Source organism: Marmota flaviventris, chromosome 8 (assembly GCF_047511675.1).
Source record: "Marmota flaviventris isolate mMarFla1 chromosome 8, mMarFla1.hap1, whole genome shotgun sequence".
Lineage (NCBI taxonomy): Eukaryota > Metazoa > Chordata > Mammalia > Rodentia > Sciuridae > Marmota > Marmota flaviventris.
In genome coordinates, this window is record NC_092505.1 from 66,356,878 (window position 1) to 66,380,640 (window position 23,763).

Sequence of the window (23,763 nt, forward strand, 5' to 3'; positions counted from 1 at the left end):
GATATGAGCCAGAATCAGAAAGCCAAAGGTCGAATGTTTTCTCTGATATGTGGAAGCTAGTCCAAAATAAGGAGGAAAAAAAAGAGAGAGAGAAAGGGAAAATGGGATAGGAGATTCCATCAAAAAAGAAGGGAGACCCATAGGCTAGATGAAGAAGTCTGAGGGTGATGGAGATGAGATGGGATAAGGGAAGAACAAAGAAATGAATCTTTCCTATGTACATACATGAATATACTGCAGTGCATCTCACCATCATGTATATCCACAAGACACTAACAAAAAAGAAAAAAAATCTAAAAGTAAGTTGATCAGTAGAGTAGAGGGAAGGGAACAGGAAGAGGGAGGAGGGGAGGAAAAGGGAAAGTACTGGGGACTGAATTTGAGCAAACATATTCCATGAGTTTTTAGTTATGTTAAAATGAATCCTATTGTTATATAGAAGCAAAAAAGAAACAATAAAAAATGTGAAAGAAATTATGTTGTTTATAAGCTACCAAGTTCATGGTGTTTTGTTACAGCAGCCTGAGCAAATAAAGAAAATTAATCACTGAGAAGCACATATATTATGGGGATATATATATATATATAATAGTTTAGTTCTAATCAGCTCTGAGGAGCAGCAAATTTTCTCCTTTCTTTCCATGAAACATCACAATGAATTTAATGATTCCTGGCATCCTGGATGATGCTCACAGGCCATGGATGGCCAGGCCCACATGGGTAGAATCTGTTACCTAGCAAAATATAGCTTGTTGCACCTGTGTATCCATCTAAAAACACTTTCATGATTTTATTATGGTTGTTGACTCACACTTTAATGAATTTGATCCTATGGAACATGTCAAGTCATGGATACTTCAAGCTATACCAACCACAGAAAAACAAAGAAAAGCACCTGAAAGTTTTATTGGGAAATCATCTAATGAAAACTTGATATTTCTAAGAAACCTTGATTCTTATCTTTAAAATAGTGTGCTTAATAATTCAAGAAAGAAACTATCAATGTCAAGGATTATGTCTTCTTAAGTTTTATAAATGAACTCCATTAAAGTGCTTTATACATTTCAATATTTAAAAAGTAGAGAATTAGAAAAAAAGGATGGCAGAATGTTAGTACTTTGTAGGATACGAGTGAAAGCATTTCTTTCTTTAAAAGTGTGTGCATGTGCTCACGTGCGCACGTGTGCGCACGCGCGCACACACACACACACACACACACACACTAAAATTTAGAAACTCCCACAGACTAGAGGAATGCCGAGAGAGGCATTAAGAACCCAAGCTTTGATGGTGGGGGATGGTGGAAAAATGCATGAGGTCATCGGCTCCACCCTGTCACAGTGAGATTATCCCCCATGTGGTAGTTTACGTTTCTGTGGTTTGCTCTGGGCTTGGGCTAGTTTTCAGTAATTTTCTTCAAGGTCCTCCACGCCACTTTACAATTATTTTGTGAACTGTTAATTCTATCACATGGTTTGGTGAAATCTACCACAGTCTGATAAGCATATGGATATGTGCTCTGAGATGCAGCTTAAGAGTTTCCTTCTCTTGAATTTCAACTCTCTACCTCATTGCAGCAATACCTTTTTACCTCCTTGGGGTTTAAGTTTTTCCCCAGACACGGAGTGTTTTGACTAGGTCTTACTCCATAATTCACAAGAGACTCTTTAAGACTCTGGTTTGTGTTTCCAGACTGAGGTTTTACAAAACGAATGGAATATGAGGTGGTAATAAGTAGTGCATAGTCCATCAGATGCCTCGGAGTTACAGCTTGTTTTGTTCTTTCCTTCATCTTTGATTGACGCCATACAAGGTATCTTGAGTGTTCACCACGTGAAAAGCACTGGGCCATAGTTCTTGGGTTTTGGACCCTGCACAAGTTTTCCTTTCTGGTCTCCTTTGTGTGATCATTACGTGACTACCCATCTGCACACACGCACTATGGCCTTTTCAAATCTTTTTTTTTTTTTTTTTTTTTTTGTTTTTTTTGTTTTAATAAAGTTTTATTTTTTCAAATGTACAGTTGATTGGACCTGTTCATGCATCTTCACCAGCAGCTGGGGCATCTCCACCCTTGGTATTTCTGGTATAAATTACTTGAGCTCTATGCTTTGAAACCAGTTTGATAAGTCCTTTACTGAGGAGCTCCTGAAGGGCTGCCCTGGCCAGGGAACCTCGAATCTTCAGTCTCTCAGAGACCACAGCTGGGGTAATAAGCTTATAGTTGGGAACTTCCTTACAGAGTTTGTCATAAGTAGCTTTGTCAAATAAGACTAGATTGTTGAGCTTGTCCCGAACTTTGCCTTTGGACCACTTCTTCTTTTTGGCTTTGCCCCCAGATTTGTTCACTGGGTCCTTGTCTTTCTTAGCCGACTTTCCGGCGTCTTTCTTCTTCTTGTCATCCTTGGGCGGCTGCAGGGGAAAAGCAAGCAGGTTTAAGGCAGTCCCATGCTCTCCGACTAAATGCACCCCACCTCGCAGCGCTGCTCCAACCAGAGCACATGGGGCAAGCCTCAAATCTTATGTTAAATATTTGGTACTTGTTTAATGTTTTATTCGCTGAGATCACAGGCCAATTTAGAATAGTTTCCCCCAAATTTCCTAGATGAAAAATGTTACCTGTGGCATTTAAAAAAAAAACAATAGTTTTCGGGGATTCCATCCCTGGCATATATGATTCAGTGGAACTGAGGAAAACCAGAGAATTTTGTTTTTAGAAGAGTTCTCCTGAGTCTTTTCAACAGATAAGTGTAGGAAGCAAGCACTGAAGTAGAAGATCATCTCTCAGGTCATTTACAATGTTCACTGGTGCACTTCTGACATTCTTTTTTTTTTTTTAATTTATTTTTTTTTTATTGGTTGTTCAAAACATTACAAAGCTCTTGACATATCATATTTCATACATTAGATTCAAGTTGGTTATGAACTCCCAATTTTACCCCAAATACAGATTGCAGAATCACATCGGTTACACATCCACATTTATACATAATGCCCTATTAGTAACTGTTGTATTCTGCTACCTTTCCTATCCTCTACTATCCCCCCTCCCTCCCCTCCCATCTTCTCTCTCTACCCCATCCACTGTAATTCATTTCTCTCCTTGTTTATTTTCCCATTCCCCTCACAACCTCTTATATGTAATTTTGTATAACAATGAGGGTCTCCCTCCATTACCATGCAATTTCCCTTTTCTCTCCCTTTCCATCCCACCTCATGTATCTGTTTAATGTTAATCTTTTCTTCCTGCTCTTCCTCCCTGCTCTGTTCTTAGTTGCTCTCATTATATCAAAGAAGACATTTGGTATTTGTTTTTTAGGGATTGGCTAGCTTCACTAAGCATAATCTGCTCTAGTGCCATCCATTTCCCTGCAAATTCTATGATTTTGTCATTTTTTAGTGCTGCGTAATACTCCATGGTGTATAAATGCCACATTTTTTTTATCCATTCATCTATTGAAGGGCATCTGGGTTGGTTCCACAGTCTAGCAATTGTGAGTTGTGCTGCTATGAACATCGATGTAGCAGTATCCCTGTAGTACGCTCTTTTAAGGTCTTCAGGGAATAGTCCAAGAAGGGCAATAGCTGGGTCAAATGGTGGTTCCATTCCCAGCTTTCCCAGGAATCTCCATACTGCTTTCCAGATTGGCCGCACCAGTTTGCAGTCCCACCAGCAATGTACAAGAGTACCCTTTTCCCCACATCCTCTCCAGCACTTGTTGTTGTTTGACTTCATAATGGCTGCCAATCTTACTGGAGTGAGATGGTATCTTAGGGTGGTTTTGATTTGCATTTCTCTGACTGCTAGAGATGGTGAGCATTTTTTCATGTACTTGTTGATTGATTGTATGTCCTCCTCTGAGAAGTGTCTGTTCAGGTCTTTGGCCCACTTGTTGATTGGGTTATTTGTTTTCTTATTGTTTAATTTTGTGAGTTCTTTGTATACTCTGGTACTGAGGTTTGAACCCCGGAGCACTCAACCACTGAGCTACATCCCCAGCCATTTTTTGTATTTTATTTAGAGACAGGGTTTCACTGAGCTGCTTAGGGCCTCACTACTTTGCTGAGGCTGGCTTTGAACTTGCTATCCTCCTGCCTCAGCCTTCAGAGCCACTGGGATTACAGGCATACACCATCGTGTCCAGCTCTCAGACATTCTTGGTGAATATTCTTTAAGGTATTAATTAATAAATTAAATCAAACTTCTTTGACCCCTGGCCCTGAAGTGTTCCTATTCCCTGAATTTCCATAGCAGCCATCTACATTATTCAGCAGTTATTCATAAAACTAACTTGTAAAATTTCTACTGTGCTTCAAACATTTATTTAAATCTTCATTTTTTTTTTTTTTTTTGATATTTTGGATTTCTTGTAATGCTCATGAGGCTCTGGCAGACACCTTGAGAGGTAATATTTTATACTTTTAAAAATTCTTCTTTTGGCTCATGTAATGCTTTGCTCTCCTTGAATGAGGTTTTGTTTCTAATTTAATTTTCTCTTTAAATATCGATATCTTGCTGTGAGGGCAAAGAATATATCATTTCATTCCATATGCCAAGAGGCATGAGATTTGGGAACCCTTATTTTATCCTTGTGCTGCAGCTGTTAGGTACTCATATAACCCCCTAATCCTTTGTAAAAACTTAATCGGGCAGCTGCCTTGATAATATGAGTTTCAATGATAGCCTCTGTTGAGGAAAATAATATGCTATTGTAGTAAGTTTCACAGATTAATGATGTTTCTCTGCAAGGAAATAGCTAATGGACAGGAGTTACCAAAATGGAAATGAAGCTACATGCTGAAAAAACAAAACAAAAAAAAATCACCTTTAAGACCTAACATGGGATGTAAGATATTCTTTGAATTTAGGAATGCTGGCATCTTTGTTATACTAATGGACTAATAAGACTGCTTCAGTGTAGCTGAACAGTTTCTTAAAGTACTTTGAACAAGGATACTATTGTTAAAGAAAAAAAAAACCCAGTTTTTTCATTTGAGCCATTAAAACTATAGGGAGGAAAATGAAAAAAGAAATTCTCCTTACAGCTTTATTTTTTTGTTCAGCTGTGACTTCTCCAACCTAATCACCAAGAAGCCTGTGTAAGGCAGGTCTTGTTTATTCAGCAGTTTGGTCTGGATTCCTGTAAAATTAAACATAGGTTGACAAATTAAATTTAACACCACCACCCTCCAGGACATTGTAAATGTGAAGGAGACAAAAACAAAATGGGAATGTTATTCTAATGGGGCAGTGTGAAGTCAGGTTCAATAAAAAATGAATATCTTGTTTATAAGTATGATTTAGTATAAAGAATATCTGCCAACTGTTGGTGTTGATTATTTTTAAATCATATATCTACATTGTCTTTTATACACTACTAAAATGGATGTCTCGGTTTCTGCACAGATGATTTTTGGAGTAAGAATTTACCAGAGGCATTTATTTGGTTCTTGAGTGAGGCAGTTCACTGGTGTTTATATTACCACAGTTTGAGATCCCTTTTAAGAATTCATTTTTTAAAAACTCATATGTTGTTGGTGGTTAATTGTGTTAAGAGAATTTGGTTTCCTTGAGTTTAATCCTCAAAATGGATTTTTATTTTTTTAATAAAAAAGTTTTACAGATAATCTGAAACTCATGTCCCAACAGAATTTAGTAGGAAAGTCTTCTCAACCTTGTCCCAGTTTGTTTAGAAGTACAAATGAAAAGACTATGAAAACTAAAATGAGAAACTCATGTTCAAAGTATGGCTTTGAAAGGAATAGAAAACCAGTATACAGTATTAAGGAAATGTAATTAATATAACCAAATATCTTCATTTGCAAACTGCTGAATTTAACCAAAATAAAATGGGTGATGATAAAAAGGGACATTGGGACATTAGTTGGCTGATCTGGAAGGGCTTCACAGGAATACCAAGTGAGAAGGATTTTGTCATTTTTGCTTTCCCTGTTTTTCTCTTTGGGGGAAACCCAGAAGGAAGCCCAAGCCAAAAGTGTTAGATGCTTCTTTGGCAGCTCAGGCCACCAGGTGTATCTGTCCAAGATACTTAGTATGTGTATAAGGGGGTGTTTAGAGATGATACTTGGTGACTCCGACAGAGGTAAGTCAGGTGTGGCTGGTGGAACTGCAGTTGGTATTCATAGTGATAATGCCCCCAATAGCATCTTGGACACATTCTTCCTGGTGCGCCATCTTTGTTTCATTTTGCTTCCGTTGCTTCCTTCTGTGCACCAGCCTCCATCTCCAGCCTTCCCAGTCTTTCCATGAACCATATCCATTTCCCAGTCATTCTTTTGATTAATTTGTTTTTCTTTACAGCTCCAGAATTACCAGAGTTAGTGTGTCCATGGAACCAAGAACCCTAACTGCAATATTGGGGTTTAATCCAACTCTTTAGGAACAGAAAATATAGTGTGTCCATGGGACCCCAAGTAATCAGGTTCTGGTTAGGTTCTGGGGGCTGCTGCACTTCTCAAGACAGTGAGGTTAATATCACGTTACTCAATTATAGTTTTATTATGTATTTATTTGTTTGGTACTAGGGATTGAACCCAGGGCGCTTAAACACTGAGCCACTTCCCCAGTCTTTATTTGTATTTTATTTAGAGACAGGGTCTTGCTCAGTTTCTTAGGGTCTCACTAAGTTGCTGAGGCTGGCTTTGAACTCAGGATCCTCTCGCCTCAGCTTCCCCAGCTGCTGGGATTATAGAGGTGCACTACCACTCCTAACACTAGCACTAGTGTTATTTATTTAAACTCTTCTTTGTTCCAAATAATATTTGGGATCACTTACACAGAAAAACACAACCCAGCAAGATAAATAAATAAACAATAAGAGAGGGAAAGAGGAGGAAGTAAAAATAAAGGTATTGAAGCACGAGTCAGATTGTTAAATCTATTATTTTGTAATGAGCAATAGAACTTGCAGGCAAATGAGAACACATGGCTCTACTGGTCCTCACATTCTCTTCCCTGTGGGAGGGGCTTCCTAGGAAGCCAAAACACAGTCACAGGCTTCTGGGGAGTGAATGATGAATGCCCTCAAAGCAAAGGAAATGGGGCCAACTTTGGAGGGGTAGGGTCAGCAAGGAACAGTCCCTGGACTCCTCTGTCAGTCTGCAGGAGCTGAGTTCCTAATTTTGGTTCTGCAGTGTCCTTTAAGTTTCTTCTTTTAAAATGTAAATATATTTGGAAGAGACCATACATTAATTATGTAAGTAAACAAACTTGATAAATTAATTTACTTCGTCAACTTTTCCCCCAAATTTCAGTCATTTGTGTACTGTCCTCACAATTTTTCCATATTCCCCTTCTACCTATTCTATTAAAGTTCTTCTTTATACCTCAATGCCTCTAATGCCTTTGTTCTAAATAATATACCTAAATGTGGAAGCTTGCTGTGCTACATATTTTTTAATACTCGTGGAAATAAATCCATAGTATTAAAATGATTATATATCATTATCTTGCATTCCAGGGCAAGTTTAAGTGAGCTGTGATTTTGTTCTTATTTAAAGCATTGTGCATAAATTTTTGGAGTCTTTACTAGTTAAAAAAAAAAAAAAAAGACGTGTTCATCCCATTTTAAGCTTTGAATTAGGGTTTTGCTAGAGTTTTGTTGTTGTGCCAGATTCTAAAGCTTCCATCGACGTTTTGTGTCTTTTGAGCACTGATTGAACTTTTTGATATTTTTTCCCTTCAAATTCCTATGCTATGTCTGAAACACCTTAGTTAAATATAAGACTTCCAAGACTTATAGACTACATCTTTTTATTGCATGGCTTATAACATCATAAAAAGCATCTGTTGATGTATTTATCAGGTTTCCTATGTTATTCGGGATGAAGTAGAGAAGTACAATCGGAATGGAGTCAATGCTGGATCTCAGTGTTGGGAGCCTGTGTCAGTCAGAGCCAGTCAGTAAGACAAAAGTCTTTCCATGTTTTCCAGCACTGAAGGTCTGGAAGAGTGCAGTTTCTTGAACTGTTACTGCCTGGCTCAGTCGGCCAACCCTAATGTGCATGATTCTCTAGATGCTCAACTTGAAGCTGCTTGAAACCTCACATCTGATCTTTGCCCATGCATCTGCCTATATCTCCCTCTGGAGAACACTGGCCTCTTTTCTTCTTCCTTCCTAGTCACTGATCCTTGCTCCAGGCTCTAATCTGGAACTATGTGGAGATGGCTGGAAATCAAGTTCCTGCTTCTCAGCAATGTGGAGCCTTAGAAGGGTTTGGAGATGCCAAGTGACAGAGACAAACCAGTACAGAGCCATATAGATTTTGTGCACCAATCTTTCCCATACTAGGCTTGTGACTTTCTTAATTTCTTAATGCCTCAATTTCTCTGGCTGTAAAGAGGGAATAGTATTGTTAGCTACCTTGTAGGTTGCTGGGAAGACTGAGTGAAACAGTTCACGCTGGGCTTGTAAATCAGTGTCTGGCGCATATGTAAGTGCTTTTAGTATATGGCTGTTCTAATTTTATTATTACTATTAAATTATCTTTTTTCATATTTTCACCCATGTTATTTTTCTTTAAATTTTGAAAAACTTATTGAACATTCTTTCCTAGTCTGCTTATTGATTTTTTATAACATAATTTTATTCATTTAAGTAATTTTAAGATTCTTCTTTTTATTTAGTGGTTTCATTGTTTTACATATGCAATTCTTCTTGCTTAGTGTTTTTTTAAAAATCTTCCAGCAACTTGTTGATATCTGCTTTCCTCTTTCTTTTCTATTATAAAAATATTCTTTTTTACCTTAAAACTTTAATTTCAATAAGATCTTGGGAGGATCACACGGTGAAGCCATAAGGTTAGTTTGCTACCCTGTGAAGAAGCCAACAGAGCTGTTTTTATCCTAATTTCCTTCATTTAGCAGTACTGAATTAATAAACTCCTACTAACAATAGTTCACAGTTTCTCTGCCTTATTGTGTGTCAGGTAGCATGCTAAGGGCTTTATAAATTCATCTCAGTCCAAGGAAATAGGTACCAGTATTATCACCAATTCTTTAAAATGAGATTCCCGAGGCTTCCAGAGGTCAGGTGACTTACCCAATTTCACACAGTTGATAAATGGCAGAGCTGAAATGTAAACCCAGATCTGTTGACTCCACAGTTCAAGCTCTTAACTAACACTGCTGCATGAATCTTATCATTTGATGTGGCTGCATAGTATCTGTATGTGTGTTCATATCCACTCCCTCTCTGATGAATTCTTAGATTTGTCAAAAAAAATTTTTAGTATAAATAAACCTCGCTTAAATATCTGTGTATTATGGAAAACACTTTATGCACTGCACTCTTAATATTTTCTAAAAATATGTTCTAGGTGTGAGTTTACTAAATCAAGAGTTACCTCAGTAAAACATTTTTATATTTTTTTATAAACTGCCCATAATAACAAAGCCTTGGCAAGTGGCACTCCACCAGTGGCAATGTGTCAAAATGCCTGTTGCCCACATCTTACCAATGGCCTCTAGTCCCCGATTTTTGCCAGTCTCATAAAAAGAAAATATTGCCTTATTGTTTAAATCTGCCTTTATCTCACTGTTAATGTGGCTGAACATCTGTTCGTATGTTGTAGGTCACATCCTTTCTTCTTTGTGAATTGTCATTTCATTTTCTGCCCAACTTTCTACTGGGATTTTTGCTCTAGCTGGCATAGATTTATAAATACTTTAGGGACAGTAAGCTTTTACCAGTTATTTATGTTGCAAGTGTAGTTTTCCAGTTCACTTTCTATTTTTATCTGTTTATAGAATTTGTAAAAGGAGTTTTAAATATTTATGCAGTCAAATCTACCCTAATAATTTGCATATATTCTTTCTTTCAGTGGATAGAAGAAAGAAACACATAAAAGTTGATCCATTAGGAGTCTGATTTATGATCTGAGTCTCTAAAGGAATCATACAATTCAACAATCTGTTTGGCCCCTACCTTAGGAAATATCAAAATTGTTTAAGATGATGAAAATTCCACTTACAGTCTAAATGTTTACCTAAATCAACCTAAGAAGGATTTCTAGGCAGGATAGGTTGAAAGCTACAAGCTTACCCTCCTGACTTATATTCTGCTTTAAATGTGCAGCATTAAAGTCCAGGTTGGGTTTGGATGTTAAATGCTGACGCTTTGGGTGCTGGGTGTGTTGTCTTTGTTGTTTAATCTCCAATTTCCCACCTGGTCAGCTACTGACATCCAAAGACTTGGCTGTCACTTCTCCAGTTTTGCACTTTGTTCATCTTTTGTGTTTAAAGTTGCTCCAAAATCAATTTAATTTAAGTCATAACTGAGTAGAGATCAGATTTGTAATAGGACTGTCCACCAGACAAAGGTCCCTATGGTATGGGGATAGTAGGGGTAGCATGTGAGGCCTGGGCCACAGAACATATTTCTAAATCAAGTCTCCAGGTTCAAGAGATGGGAATTAGGAATGGACTAATTCAGGGCAAAGTTCATCTTTTGCCTACATTTTAATTAGAAAGACCTTTTTGTATTCTCCTCTTTTCTTTCTCCTTCCAAGGATCAAAATTTTCTTACCCATGACTACTACAACTCTTGTAATTTCTCTTCCTTAGGATATTTGGTAAATCCCTAAAAGAAAGCAGCTTTTTCTTCAAAGTCTGAATTATTAAAAAGAAAGAATGCAAATCCTAATCTCTTTCTTCTTTAGAATACTACTTGGACTTCAGTTCTCCTGGTAGTCTTCCTGAACTTCTATTTGGAACTTCACCATGTTGTGTTCAATTATTGCTGCTCCTATGGCCTCCATGATGCTGTGCTGCCTCTTCATTGGTTCATCTGCTTGGTGAGATAGTTATCTCCCTTTTGGGTAGAACTGTAAACTATTCATCTCTAAATCTATAGCACTTCTTATTGAATCTGTGTTAGAACAAAGGAAAATATTTGATTCCAACATGCTGTTATGACCTTGGCTTAGGGGAAGTGGGAGTTAATAGCTTTTGATATAAATGCATGTGAAGAATAGTATCACAGCTGGAGGTTTATCAGATAGTGCTTACAAGAGGAAATATGGTGACCCTCTGATAATCTCTTTAGGGGAATAGCCAAAGAGTAAGCAAAACCAGACATGGTTAGTATGTGTGTCTGCAGAACAGAAGAAAAAAATATGTTTGGAGGGTAGGCTATGCACACAATTCTAACAAGTGATGCTCAGGTCACTGTATCCATTGGCCAGTTTATCTGAATTCCTTTAGTTAATCTTTCTTATAATACCACCTAAAACAAGATGGATAGTAATGGGATATACAACCCAACATGCCAAGAGTTACTTGGAGACATCTGAAGTTCATATAATTAACCAATCCCGAGATTTATTTAGACATTACAAAAGAATTTTTTACATGCCGAAGGTTCTTGTATTGTGCCTTTTCTAAAAATGATCAAAATATGTTGTAGGGTAGGCTATCAATAGAAATCTTTAAGGCCAGTCTTTTAAACAAACACTTGCTAATTAATTCCAGAAATTATAGAAGTATTTAGAGTTTGTGTAACCCACATCCAGGAATAGTCCAGACAAGATTTTTCTTATTGCAAAATTCATCTAATGCCCATGTCACACTAGGATTCTTTCCATGGAATACACTCACACTACTTGTAAATTATTTTATTTCCACCTCAATCACAGCCAGACACTTGGAGTCCCCATGTACTTGAAGATTTATAACATGAAACCCTCCTCTGGTTAAAATGCTGCCTTCCTCCACTTTGGCCCAGTGGGCTGTGAAAAACTGGACTATGGGGAATAGTCCTGCATCTTCTGGAAAGCCTCTCCTGGATAAGCTGCCCTTTCCTTAACTGTCAGACAGGCAAGGGCTCAGATGGGAGATCCATGGAGTCTGACTTCCTCGACCATCAAGGGGCTGAGGGAAGGTTATAAATAACCGTAGGAGCAGTCAGATAGTATTTTTAAAAAGTAAGAAAATAGAGTTCAACTTTACTTCATGTGCTTGTCTAGCACATGTGAGGCACTGGTTTCAACCTCCAGCACCACATAAAAACAAATAAGTAAATAAACAAAATAAAGGTATTAATAATAATAATAATAAAAGAAGCAATGTGCTCACTGATACTGCAGAAGAAGTTACAAGAAGACCAACTGATAGTTACCAGCCAAGAGAATGAATGGAATTGTCCCATATTTCAGCGCCTTGCTTATTTTGTTGTTGCTTTTGTTTATTTTATTTGATGGGTGTATGTTTTGAATGCATGGTGTCCCTCCAAAGTTCCTGTGTTAATGTAGGAGTGTTTGGAGGTGAAATACTGGATTATGAGAGCTGTAATCTATTCAGTCCACCCAAGTTTGAATGGACTAATGGGTGCTAGCTGTGGGCTAGTGGGGCTTGGCTGGAGGTCACTGGGGGTATGCCCTGGAAGAGCTCATCTTCCCTGTGGCCCCTTCCAATCTTCTCCTTTATCTCTCTGCTTCCTGGCTGCCATGAGCAGCTTCCCTCTGCTGTGTTTTTCCATGTTGTGCTGCTTCACCTTGGGCCAGAGGAATGGAGTCAGCCCATCATGGACTGAATCTCTGAAGCTGTGTGCCAAAATAAACTTTCCATCCTCTAAGTTGTTCTTGTCCAGGTATTTGGGTCACAGTGATGCAGACCTGGCTAACATAATGGTAATGCATGGAAGCACTGAGGTCTGCATTTGAGCTCATTTGACATTGATGACGATTGTTGGAATTATGAGCCATTCTGATTCTCTGGCCTCATTAAGAGATAGTACATGGTTAAATCTCAAGCCTATCCTCCTCCTATCCAGCTTTAATTGGCAATATATGGGTAACTTTTGATGATCACTTGTCGATTTTGTGGTTTCTAAAATGTGACTATAATCAAGATGGTTATGGACTGTGTCAACTGAGCATTGTTTACTGCATTCCCTCCCCCAAGAGAGACCTAAGAAGAAGTCAATTAGATATGAGGAGTAGAATGAAAGCTGAAGAGTGGGAAGATTTAGTAAGATTGCTGGTGAGCACTACAGAAACTCACTTGAGGAAACCAGTCAATTCTTACTGAATTCACATTATGTCCCTTCCCCAGAAAATTATCAGATATCTCCCAATGCCAACAATTAATGTTCTTCTTGTTTTATTCTTCAAAAAGGGACCAAAGTAAACTGTGAGGTAAATAACCTGGAAATGAGACAAAAGACCACTCATGCCTGGCTTCTTTCAGTGCTTTCTTGAATGGAGGTCCTTTGCCATCACTTGGGAGTGTGGATCCTCAGCATCTTACAGCTCCCTGGTCATAGGTTTGGGGTGAAAAAGTGAACCAGTGTGGGCCTGGATGCTAATTCATTGTCTTCATCAAAGTTTCTAGCCTGCTTTGGTGTTCAGTGCAATTAACAATTTTCTTTGAACAGTACTGCCCTGGGCTGCCTTCTTCTACACAATGTCACAGTGAGCAAGCATAATTCTTTCTTTTTTATGTGGGGAAGTAGAGCAGAGAGGAGGTAACTAGCCCCAGAGGTAAAAATAAAAATAAAAAAGTATCAGTGCTTGGAATGGAATGTTATAATTCTGCCCATCATTCTGATGACCATTAATTTCTGCAGATTGTAAGAGAGAATTCAGTCTTTCCAAAGAAAACTGCCCTTTCAGTTCAGAGCCTCAGGGAAGATCTTTGATGCTGTCTCACTTCCTTGATGTGTCTTTGTGTCATTATAAATAGTCTTTCAAGGAGCTTACAAGAAAAGGCAAGAGCACAGGCACCCAGTTAACAACAGCCCAGTGAGTAACCCTGGGCAGGGCAGCTGGCTCAGGGAGGGGCAGGTGGGCAGGGATAGCCTCAGGATCCAGAGCTGACTTAAAGCTCTTCCACAGTGCTTGTCCACTGTTTTGTACTTAGGGAAAGCATGGATCTGTCTCTCATTCTTCTGCCTTCTGCTTATAATGTCATCTGCTCTCCCTTCCCCAAACACACACAGTTCCATCTGACTCACTGCCATGTTTCTATAACCTTGGGCAAGCCACATCACCTCTAAGAGCTTCTGTTTATTTATAAAAGCAGGATAACACTCATGACTGCCTGCTTGCTGGAGCTCTTGTTAGTGGCACACACGTGTGGCAAAGCTGAGTACCGATGCCAGGTTGCAGCTGGACAAAGGAAGCCAGATGTGGTCCTGCATTCTCCTGGCTGAGTGGCTCCTTCTCTACAAAGATAGATGTTTCCTAGCCTCTCCAATGTAGGATATCTCAAGGTTAAATACCTGGGATTTCTTGAGTAATTTTTCATTTCCCTCTGCCCTTAACTAGAAGATAGGGTTAATTGTCTAAGCATATTAAAAAGCACTTTCTGACCTCCGTTTCCCTAGTTTTTCATGGAATACCAAATATCAAAACTGGAGGAGACCTTATAGATGGTATACTCCCAACTCCTTGCCTCAGTATTGAAAATGAGAAAAATAGAGGTTGATAGAATGGAATTGACTTGCTTGTTGTTTTGTGATTAACCTGTAGTAGTGGCAGAATCAAACAAAAACAAAAACAAACAAACAACAACAACAAAAACCCCAAGGTCTCCAACTATGGAGCTATTCTGTTGCAGGAGAGCAGAAGAGCAGACAGACTCTTAATGTTCCCTCCACACCTCTGGCTAATACATCCAGTCCAAAGTATTTTATAAAAATCATTTTCTCTGCTAAATTCACAGTTGATTATCAATCCATTACTACCTATAAATATTTAGCGGGACTCCATAATATCCAGGGTACTGTATTCATGGTTACAAGCTCACACACATACCCTCTTGCACACACATAAGACTTAAGAAGATTGGGGTTTGGCCTGTTTTGTAAGTGAAAAATGTTATCTCTGATGAGTGGATATATTATTTAGCACTGTTTTCACAGTGTCTCTCACACATCTGTAGAATGTGTATAGGATATTGTTACCAAATTGAGAATGACCCTTCCATAAAGTGTGATTATTCACTTTGAGGATGCAGATGAGTACACAACTGAAAGTCAGCCGTTGGCATAAAGCCTAAACATTGGCACAAACCCAAAACATTGGCACAAACCCACAGAGAAAGACAATTGTAGAGTTGGCATGAAGATGCCTCTGTTGAGCTGCTTTATATTCTTTTGGTTGGACAGCAAGTTACCAACACAAGCATATTCTATAACAATAGACTCTCATGGAGAAGCAAGATAAGATGAATTTTGGTAGAGAAAGGTTAGATTCTGGAAAGTGTGGGGACTGGTCTGCCTATGTTCAGAATTCCTAGCTAGGAAGTAGAGTTAAATTTTGTAAAATACATATTTGAAATTGAGGATGCTTCTCCTTGGAATTGGTATAATCAGATTGGGGTGCTGGTTGTCTTTGGGCCATAAAGAAACCTGCCATGTACTTATTTATTGCAAAATTTTCTCATTGGCCTCTGGGTTTTCTCTCCTCTTAAAGCCTGCTTATGTACTGATCACAAGTTTTCAGCAGCTTACCTTGGGAATCCTAATGAGATCACCATAAAAATGGGCTGTCACCCACAGAAGTACACATGAGCCCTGGCCAAATGCACACTACAAGGTTTATTTTAGAGAAATGCATCCTTGAAAACATCAGCCTGGTGATGACAAAAAAGAATTCTGCCTCGTTAGAGTTCTCTGCAGGAAATATATTTGATAATGTTTTGGCTTTGCAAGGGGAAAAAAATGGACTATGTGGGGGTTACCTCAGTGCATAGTGAAACTGTAATTCAAAAGATTTGAGTCCTATTCTCCAAATACAGAGGTCTAATGTGAAAACAATCTCATTTTCATTTTCCTTTCTGGGAACCCCTCCAAAGCATGGTGAATTGCCAGCTTTCTGTGACCTCCAGTCCCCTTTACTGCTCCCATAGGAAAATTGACCTTGGGACTGTGGAGAGGAGGAAACCCTGTTTAAGTGGATGTAGGGCAGAAGTTTCGTTCTCTGTTTGTTCATTCCCCCCAAATCTGGGTTCTCCTATACCACAATCTATAGAACCACCAAGGTCCCAGAAATGAGGGCAAAATATATAATAAAGATACACGTTAATCCCAAGCAAGGGCATGGACAAGAAAACACGGGATGGAGACTCAGGCAGACGGTCAGGAACAATTCCTCATGAAGTTTTAGGAATAAGGAAACACTTGATCTCCAGATGCACAGGTGACACAGGACTCCCAAGAGCCTCAGAACATCTTAGGACCTAAATAGAATTTATAGGGCACAGGAATCCCTCCTTAACTATAGCTGGTTCTCCACCTCATAACAGATTCTTACTTGGTGCAAGACTTTCTTAGGTTCCCAACTGTTTGACCCATGAGACATTCATCTGATTATTGTGTTAACCAAACAGAGCATGTATGTGCACGGGGAGGCTCTGACCCCTTCCCATGAATACTATCCTATATGCACACAACAGATCAGAGGACAGTGGCTTCTTACCTTTCTCCTAACATGAACTCCTTTGATATTTTGCCCATGGGTACATGGGCTTCAAGGATTTTGGCCTTTAAGGCAGATTTTATTAAGTAACAATGAACGTCTTCATTTTTATTACTCTGAGAAAATCTAATTGAGAGTAACAGCATTACCACCCTGACCTGATAGAATTCTAGCCAAAAGCAAAGAAATTGCTGTTTGAGTAGGTCTCTAAAGCCTGAGAACAGGCTGTGTAGTCATTTGGTATTTTTAATTTATGCAAACAGCTTCTGGGCTCCATTTTTGCCATTTGTAGGCCTTAAGAATCCAGAGAACTTCTTGTGTATTAGAAAAAAAGAGCAAAGAATTACAAGTGCCCTAGACCTACAGAATTTGTAAGCTGAGTGAAACAGAGAGGCTCTCAGAGCTGTTGTCTCAGGTTTCTTATCTGAAAGGATATCACTTAGAAATGTACTCATCTCACAGCGCTGTCAAGAAGATTAAATAAAGCAATGAATGTACTAGAAAGTTTCGAAAGATTTGGCTTTCTCCCAGGCAAATTTCACTACTGAAATCAACTTTTAAAAATATTGTGAAATAAATGAAAAAAAATGTTTCCTTTATATTACAATCAATCCAACAATGTTTATGAACCAGGAGATAAGAACAATTATCTCTAGAGCTTCAGAAAGGGATGAAAACGTGGACCCATGGGCAATTGTTATGGGGTGCGGGGGTGTGCACATGTGTGGGTGTTTTGTGGTTACTTTCCTAGAGGAGAGGAAAACACCATGGTACTAAGTTTTATAACTGTACAGGGTCAGGAACATCTGGTGGAGATGGAAAGGAGAAGGAAACGTATACTCTGAGTATCTAAGCAAATACTTTAGGAAGGACTCCTTATGTTTTATACTCAGAATGCAGACAGTGTAAACACTGGATTGAGCATATTTTCCAGAGCAGAGCACTAAAGAACGTGGGCTGTCTCATGAGCCAGATACCAACTCAGATTTCACCTTACCTTACTAACTCTGTGACCTGGATAAATTATATAGTTTTTTAAAAATGGGACTCAAATAAAAATGTGTAGATACACAGGCAGCAGATCAGTTCCGGGTTATAATAAGCCCATGATCAAGGCGGAATGTTGATATGGGTCCTTAAGTTCCAGCTTCAGCACTTTCTCTTCTCCTGGGGGTTTAGTGATAGAATGACGGCACATGAGTACAGTTCATGTAGGGTCAGTTGATTAGGAAGGGTACTGGTGAATGTGGTGATGCAATTCCCATTTGGAAGGCCTTTGCTATCACATTGCTGAGGTATGTGTGAAGCAGGTCAGTAAAAAGAAAAAAACTCTGTTCAAAGATGTTCAGCCGACCATATCTCACTGTGGCATTTCTTTATCTTGCTCTTGTAAATGCCTAGGGATTGTAGCTACTTTGGAATTTCTACCAGGTGGCTATTGAAATTTTTAGGCTATATCTGAACACAAAGGAGCCTGAGGATGGGGGTGGGAAGGGCCTGTTGCCGCAGATTACCCATTTACAGCTTAAATGATACCGACACATTGAACTCCCAAACAATGTGGGTCTGTTTGTGTTGCAGATACCTAGAGACTTGATATGATGGACTATTGATGGTTCCTCTTGCTTTTAAGTCAAATCTGTTGTATTTAGATTAGTGGATCTTAGTTGAGGTGCATGAGATAGTAAATTCTTGAGTTACCAGAGAAGGACTGGGATGGGTTCATTTATTTCTCTGGAAATGTTTCTGGTGTTGTACTTCAGTGGGGGCTTATGGGTTTGAGTCCATGCAATAGAAAGGAACAGAGGTCTAGCCTGAATATTAGCTGGATTTATTTAGGAAATATCCAGGATCGGGAAGACTATAGTGACTGCAGCTGTTAGAAACACTTCCTTTTTCTCTCTACCTGTACCTCCTGGTACCTCCCCTCATGGAAGGTCCAGTCTAGTTTAACCCTGGCCTTTTGGTTATAGTGGCAGCAAACTGGCCTCAGGCATGGTATCCTCAGGCAAGGCCCAGTGCAGAACCTGTTAATCAGCTTTGTTTACCTTAGTGACCCTCCCATTTTTGCTCCTCCATGTGTTAAATTCTATGACCCTATAGGACAGGCAATCTGTTGGAAACAAGGCAGAGCTGAGTAGAATTCTGGTTAAGCCTCTAACTGCACAATGTTTATTTATTTATTTATTTTTTGTTGTACCAGTGATTGAACCTAAGGGCGCTTAACCACTGAACCACCTCCCCAGACTTTTTTATTTTTTATTTTGAGACCGGGTCTCAATGGGTTGCTTTACAGCCTGGCTAAGTAGCTGAGGCTGATGTCAAACATTTGATCCATCTGCCTCAGCCTCCCAAGCTGCTTGGATTACAGGTGTGCACCACCGTGCCCAGCTAACTGCACGATCTTGAGCAAATTAATTGACTTCTGTGTTCTAACTTCCCAACATATAAAAGGAATAACAATGTCTATCAGATCCAGTCAGTCTCAAGAATAATCTCCCTCTTTCTAATATCCAACACATATTAAGTGGAAAGAAAAGTTGGATATATTCTCAGGGTCTTCCAAGGTATTTTTGGCTATGAGCCAGATGCTGCATAGAAAGGAGAGGTCAGTACTGTGTGTCTGTCCCTGAGGCAACCTACAGCACCAGGAGAAAATCTGCCCAAAGCATTCAAATGTTCTGAGACCCTTCACCTTCTTTAAATCTGCCTCCATCAATTCTGTTATCGTGGAGCACGTGCTAGGTAACACCCACACACACACATTTAACATTTTACAGGGCTTAATATTTTCATGGAATTCACAGTTTTCCAAAATTCTCTACAACATTCCTGGGAGATAGTCCGGATGTACCCCAGATCGCATGTGAGGTTTGTGTCTGCAATGGCTTCAGTTCCTGAATCTAATGTAACTGCTACAACCACTAAAATTTCTAGGAACCTCTCCCAAGTGAATTCACTTCAGTTCCACAAATGATTGACCAAACTGCTGTCAAACGATACCTTGTCTCATTCATGGCCCACCCCATTCCCTAAAAGGAGTTTAGAAAAATAGGGCCTCCTATCACTGGGCTCCTAAGTAATAAGAACCAGAAAACCATTCCACGGACCTGACAAGTCAATGTGGTGACAATATGACCACATTTCTGCAATTAGAGGAGTTATATTCAGACCTGAAGAATATTATTTTTGTGTTCATTAAAAACACTATTTCCAGAATGTATAGGGTTGAAAGGGAAATTTCCATTTTTTATGATTACTTCATAACCTTCTTCTCCCTCAAGAATCACTTACTACCCTGTTCCATGTAGTACAGACCTCCAGTAATGGGGGGATGCTCTCTCCAAAGCCACAAGCTCTTGTGCTTGAGGTGATATCAGGTATCAGATTTGTGCATGAACCTTGCTCATGTTTATTAATCATTGAGCTGGGAGGGTCTTTGTGGTGCTTACTACTCTAGGTAGGATAAAAACTTACCTGGTCAGAAGAGAATATGGATCACATGTTTGAAGAAAGCTGTCTTCTGCTACATATGTCTAGTCTGTTTAGGGACTTGGACAAGGACCTCAGTGGTCCTCCACTAAAGGTAGGAAATAGCTTTGTGTCAGTAAATCATTGACGTGGCTGCCTGCATGTGATAAGCTTAGGTAAACAGGCTTGATTCTGCTCCAGTAATTTCAGGACTTTTAACTCCCTAGGTTCCAAAGCAGAAAAATGCACATGGCTTTCCTGGAGATTTTATCACTTGAGTCCAACAGACTTCTGAACAGACAGTATGTTCCTCAGAAATACATGCACACTGTCCTCACTGGTATATCTTGTAAGTAGAAAGAATTCATGCAATCAGAATTCTGGAAGAGAGCCATTTCTGTGGATCCACCATCCATGGAAAAATTTCAATATATCCTAAATATGATTTTGTATATCGAAAGATAAAAAGTAACCTCCCAACTTTTTGAAATTTGTAGAACACCAACCACATTCAGGGGAGAGAGAAGATGGAAAGAAATATAGCCTAATTTCCAGAATCTGCTGACAGACAGATGATTAAATTCTCCTGATACACAAGCTCAGCCAGCCTATCTCCTTCAGTAGATCATTGTCAGAGACTCTCCAGTTACAAGGCTAAACAAGGTACTTCTTTTGTAAATGAGCAGACAAATCACCTACCTTGGTTGCTGCTTTTCAATCCAGATTCTCCTCTAGCTTTCCTCTTGACTCAGCAGTGGTGATCCACAGCTATTCCAACCTGGAGAGTATGGGACCTTAGGAAGAAACATCAACACAGCCTTGGACTCTTCCCCAAGCAAGGCGCTCACCACCACTTACTTCTCGCTCTGTCTGGCTCCTGCAGGCAGTGGCCACAGGCAGCAGCTTGCTTGCAGTCAGGTATGTTGACAGATGTGAAGGAGGGAGTCTGCGCTGGTTTCAGCTGCCGGCCCAGCCAATCATTACACACCAGCCAAGTTCCTAGTCCTGCTCAAATCTGACCAGAAAGCTGAGAGTCACAATCAGAGAGCAGGACTAATCAGGGCAGGAAGCAGAGACTGATAGCTACTGACTGACTATCCAGCAAAGTGGTTGCCTTGAAACTAGATCTGTCAACTGGACAAGAAGCCCTAACAATAATTTACACAAGAGATGAAAATTTTATTCCCTTATATTTTAGCAGTCTCAGAAGGGAATTTGGAGGTCACTTTATCAAATCTCCCATTTAATAATAAAGTTTCTTTGGTTTAATTCATATCTGATGAGAACCACTTAGCAGTTCTTTGACTAAATACGGTTGCATTTATTGAGTAGATTATATATTACATATTTCATATATAGGACCACAAATCCTCAGGATAACCTTGGGCTTTTATTCTTATTTTTTGATTGAGGGAACAGGGACTCAAAGGGGTGATGGTCATACAACTACTAGATACTGACAGTGGGCTAGAACTCAGGGCTGCTTTAACACCAGTGCCTGCAACAGTGAACTTTCGAGCATGTTCAGTGGTAGGTTGAATAATAGCTACCCAAAGATGAGCATGATCAAGATGACTTCCAGAACCTGTGAATGTTACTTTACATGGTAGAAGTGACTTTGTAGATGTGATTAAGTTAAGGATTTTGAGATGGGAGATTATCCTGGATTATTCAGTTTTGTCCTTATAAGAGGGTAAGAATCAGAGACAATGTGGTGACAAAAGCTGAGTCAGAGATTGAAAATGCTTCAGTGCTAGCTTGGAAGATGGAAGAAGGGACCATAAGACCACAAGACAAAGAATGCCAATAGACTCTAGATGCTGAAAAATCAAGGAAATGGATTGTCTAGGACTTTCAGAAGGAGCAAGCTCTGATGACTCATTTTAGATTTCTGACTCCAGACTGCAAGGTAATTGATTTCTGCTGTTGTGAGTTATCAAGTTTGTAGTGGTTTGTTACAGCAACAATAGGTAACTAATACACACTCTCTCAGAAATAGTCTTCATGGTGGTAAACACACTATCTCACTTAGTATTCATTCCACATAAAGATGCTCATATTAAGCCAAGCTCCACATTACTGAAATGGCAACTTGTTGCCCTACTTCTTCACTGCACATAATGCACTTAGGGAGGCAGTTGGAAATGGTGGGGAATGACACTGAACAGGAACTCAGAGTCTAGATTCTAGATTCTAGTCTCAGCTCTGCCTTAGTGTAGGATGGCCTTATGCCTTAGCCTAAGCAACTCCATTTTAAAACTCTAGTTTGAAACCTGAAGTCTCACCAGGCACACCTACAGAGCCCTCCAGTATGGCCCTTAGGCACAAACAAGTCACTTCTCCCCATCCTGACAAGCTCACAGTAAAGTCTCTGTCATGTTGTCCTTGCCCAATAAGGGGGAAAGGCAAGGAAATCAGGTTAGGAACCATCAGACCTTATGTTTTAACCCCAGGGCAAATGACATCACTGAGAAATCCAGTGGCAGCTGATAGTGATTGAAAGGGTGGTCAGAAGCCCCAAAAGTTAGTATAAATGTTAGAGCAAATGAACAGATATTCAGCCAGCCGACACTGATGCACACAAGCCTGAGAGCCTGATGAGGACCCAGAATGACATCCCAACTCTTCTCATCTGCCCAATCCTCTGTGTTGTTCTCAGGCTCTCAAACTCTACAGCAGCCTCTTGACTCTGGTGAGAAAAGGACTTCTCCCTATGACCCTGTTCTCAGTCAGCTGTCAGCTCCACCCCAGGAGAAGCCTGCCTTGGTTCCTGACCTGATCCCCATGGTCTGAGTGAGTGTGCATCTGCTAGATTTAGAGCCTAAGGCTTGAGAATTTTGATCTGACCTTTGAGCTTATCATGCAGAGGAAATGTCTGTCATGAACCTGTCGTGATTAAGTGTGTTTACCGTGTTTAGAATTAATCTAGAATCGTTTGCTGTGAATTGATTATGTCTATTGCAGTGCCTAGCATTAAGGATTGTCATTTTATTGATTAAGAACCTATAGAGTGAAATTGTATTGAGTGATTTGAGTGAATAAAGCATTGAAAAGGGCAGAAGCGTGTGGACATTTTTATTTCTCCCCCCTCAACTGCGTAAGTGGCACCTTTTGCCCATCACAACACTTAGCCAGTCAGTTCTTTATGGGCTTTCAGATTTTTCTCCTTTAATGGTAGTGCCTAGCACAAATGTTCTTTGATCCTCTCTACATCTAAAGTCATAAAACTTTAAAATTGTAGTCATGTAACAATTTGAATATATTTGAAGATATTCTTGTCACTTTTCTCCCACATTTTCCTGTTCCAACACCCCCCATTTCTCATGTAACATGACCTCTGGACCCTTACCTCCCTCAGTTGCTCTCCTCTGGGAAAGCTCCATTTCACTTCGAAATTTGGTGCTCAGATCTGCTTTTGATGTCATTCCTGAGCCATTCTTGCTTCCTTTGCTCTTTGCACACACTCTCTTATAAGATTCCACCTAACTATTCCTTGGGAGTATTTGGATTTGGCTTAGTCTTTTCTTCTTATCTTGTCTTGCCTGGACTTACCTCTTAAAAGAGAGCACCTATAGTGAACAAATCCATATGTCTTAATTTTTTTTTTTAAGTCGGGAGGACCAAGTCTATCCAGCATACCTTAAATTAACCATTGTTTCTTGCTTAAATGATAATTCATAGACACATGAAAGAGAGTGGTTTAAAACAATTTAGGATCACAAATTTCTCTAAGAAATTCAATGAAAACTATAGAAAGCTATACACACGTTTTTTGAGTGTACACTATATAAGATTTTCTGCGTCATTTCAAGGCATGCTAGCTGACCTGAAGCACTACTCTGTGCATTCTAC

At 39.4% G+C, this 23,763-nt stretch overlaps 1 protein-coding gene across 1 annotated transcript; it reads right to left on the bottom strand.

Moving 5' to 3' along the window:
* Nucleotides 1-1,967: 1,967 nt before the first annotated feature.
* Nucleotides 1,968-23,336, bottom strand: LOC139706658 (small ribosomal subunit protein eS25-like). Its single transcript, XM_071614908.1, has 3 exons — nucleotides 23,261-23,336; nucleotides 20,770-20,916; nucleotides 1,968-2,483 (listed from the first exon to the last, which is right to left on the bottom strand). The coding sequence occupies exons 1-3, from the start codon at nucleotides 23,334-23,336 to the stop codon at nucleotides 2,038-2,040; spliced, it is 669 nt and encodes a 222-aa protein (XP_071471009.1). The 3' UTR covers nucleotides 1,968-2,037.
* Between the last annotated feature and the right edge of the window lie 427 nt (nucleotides 23,337-23,763).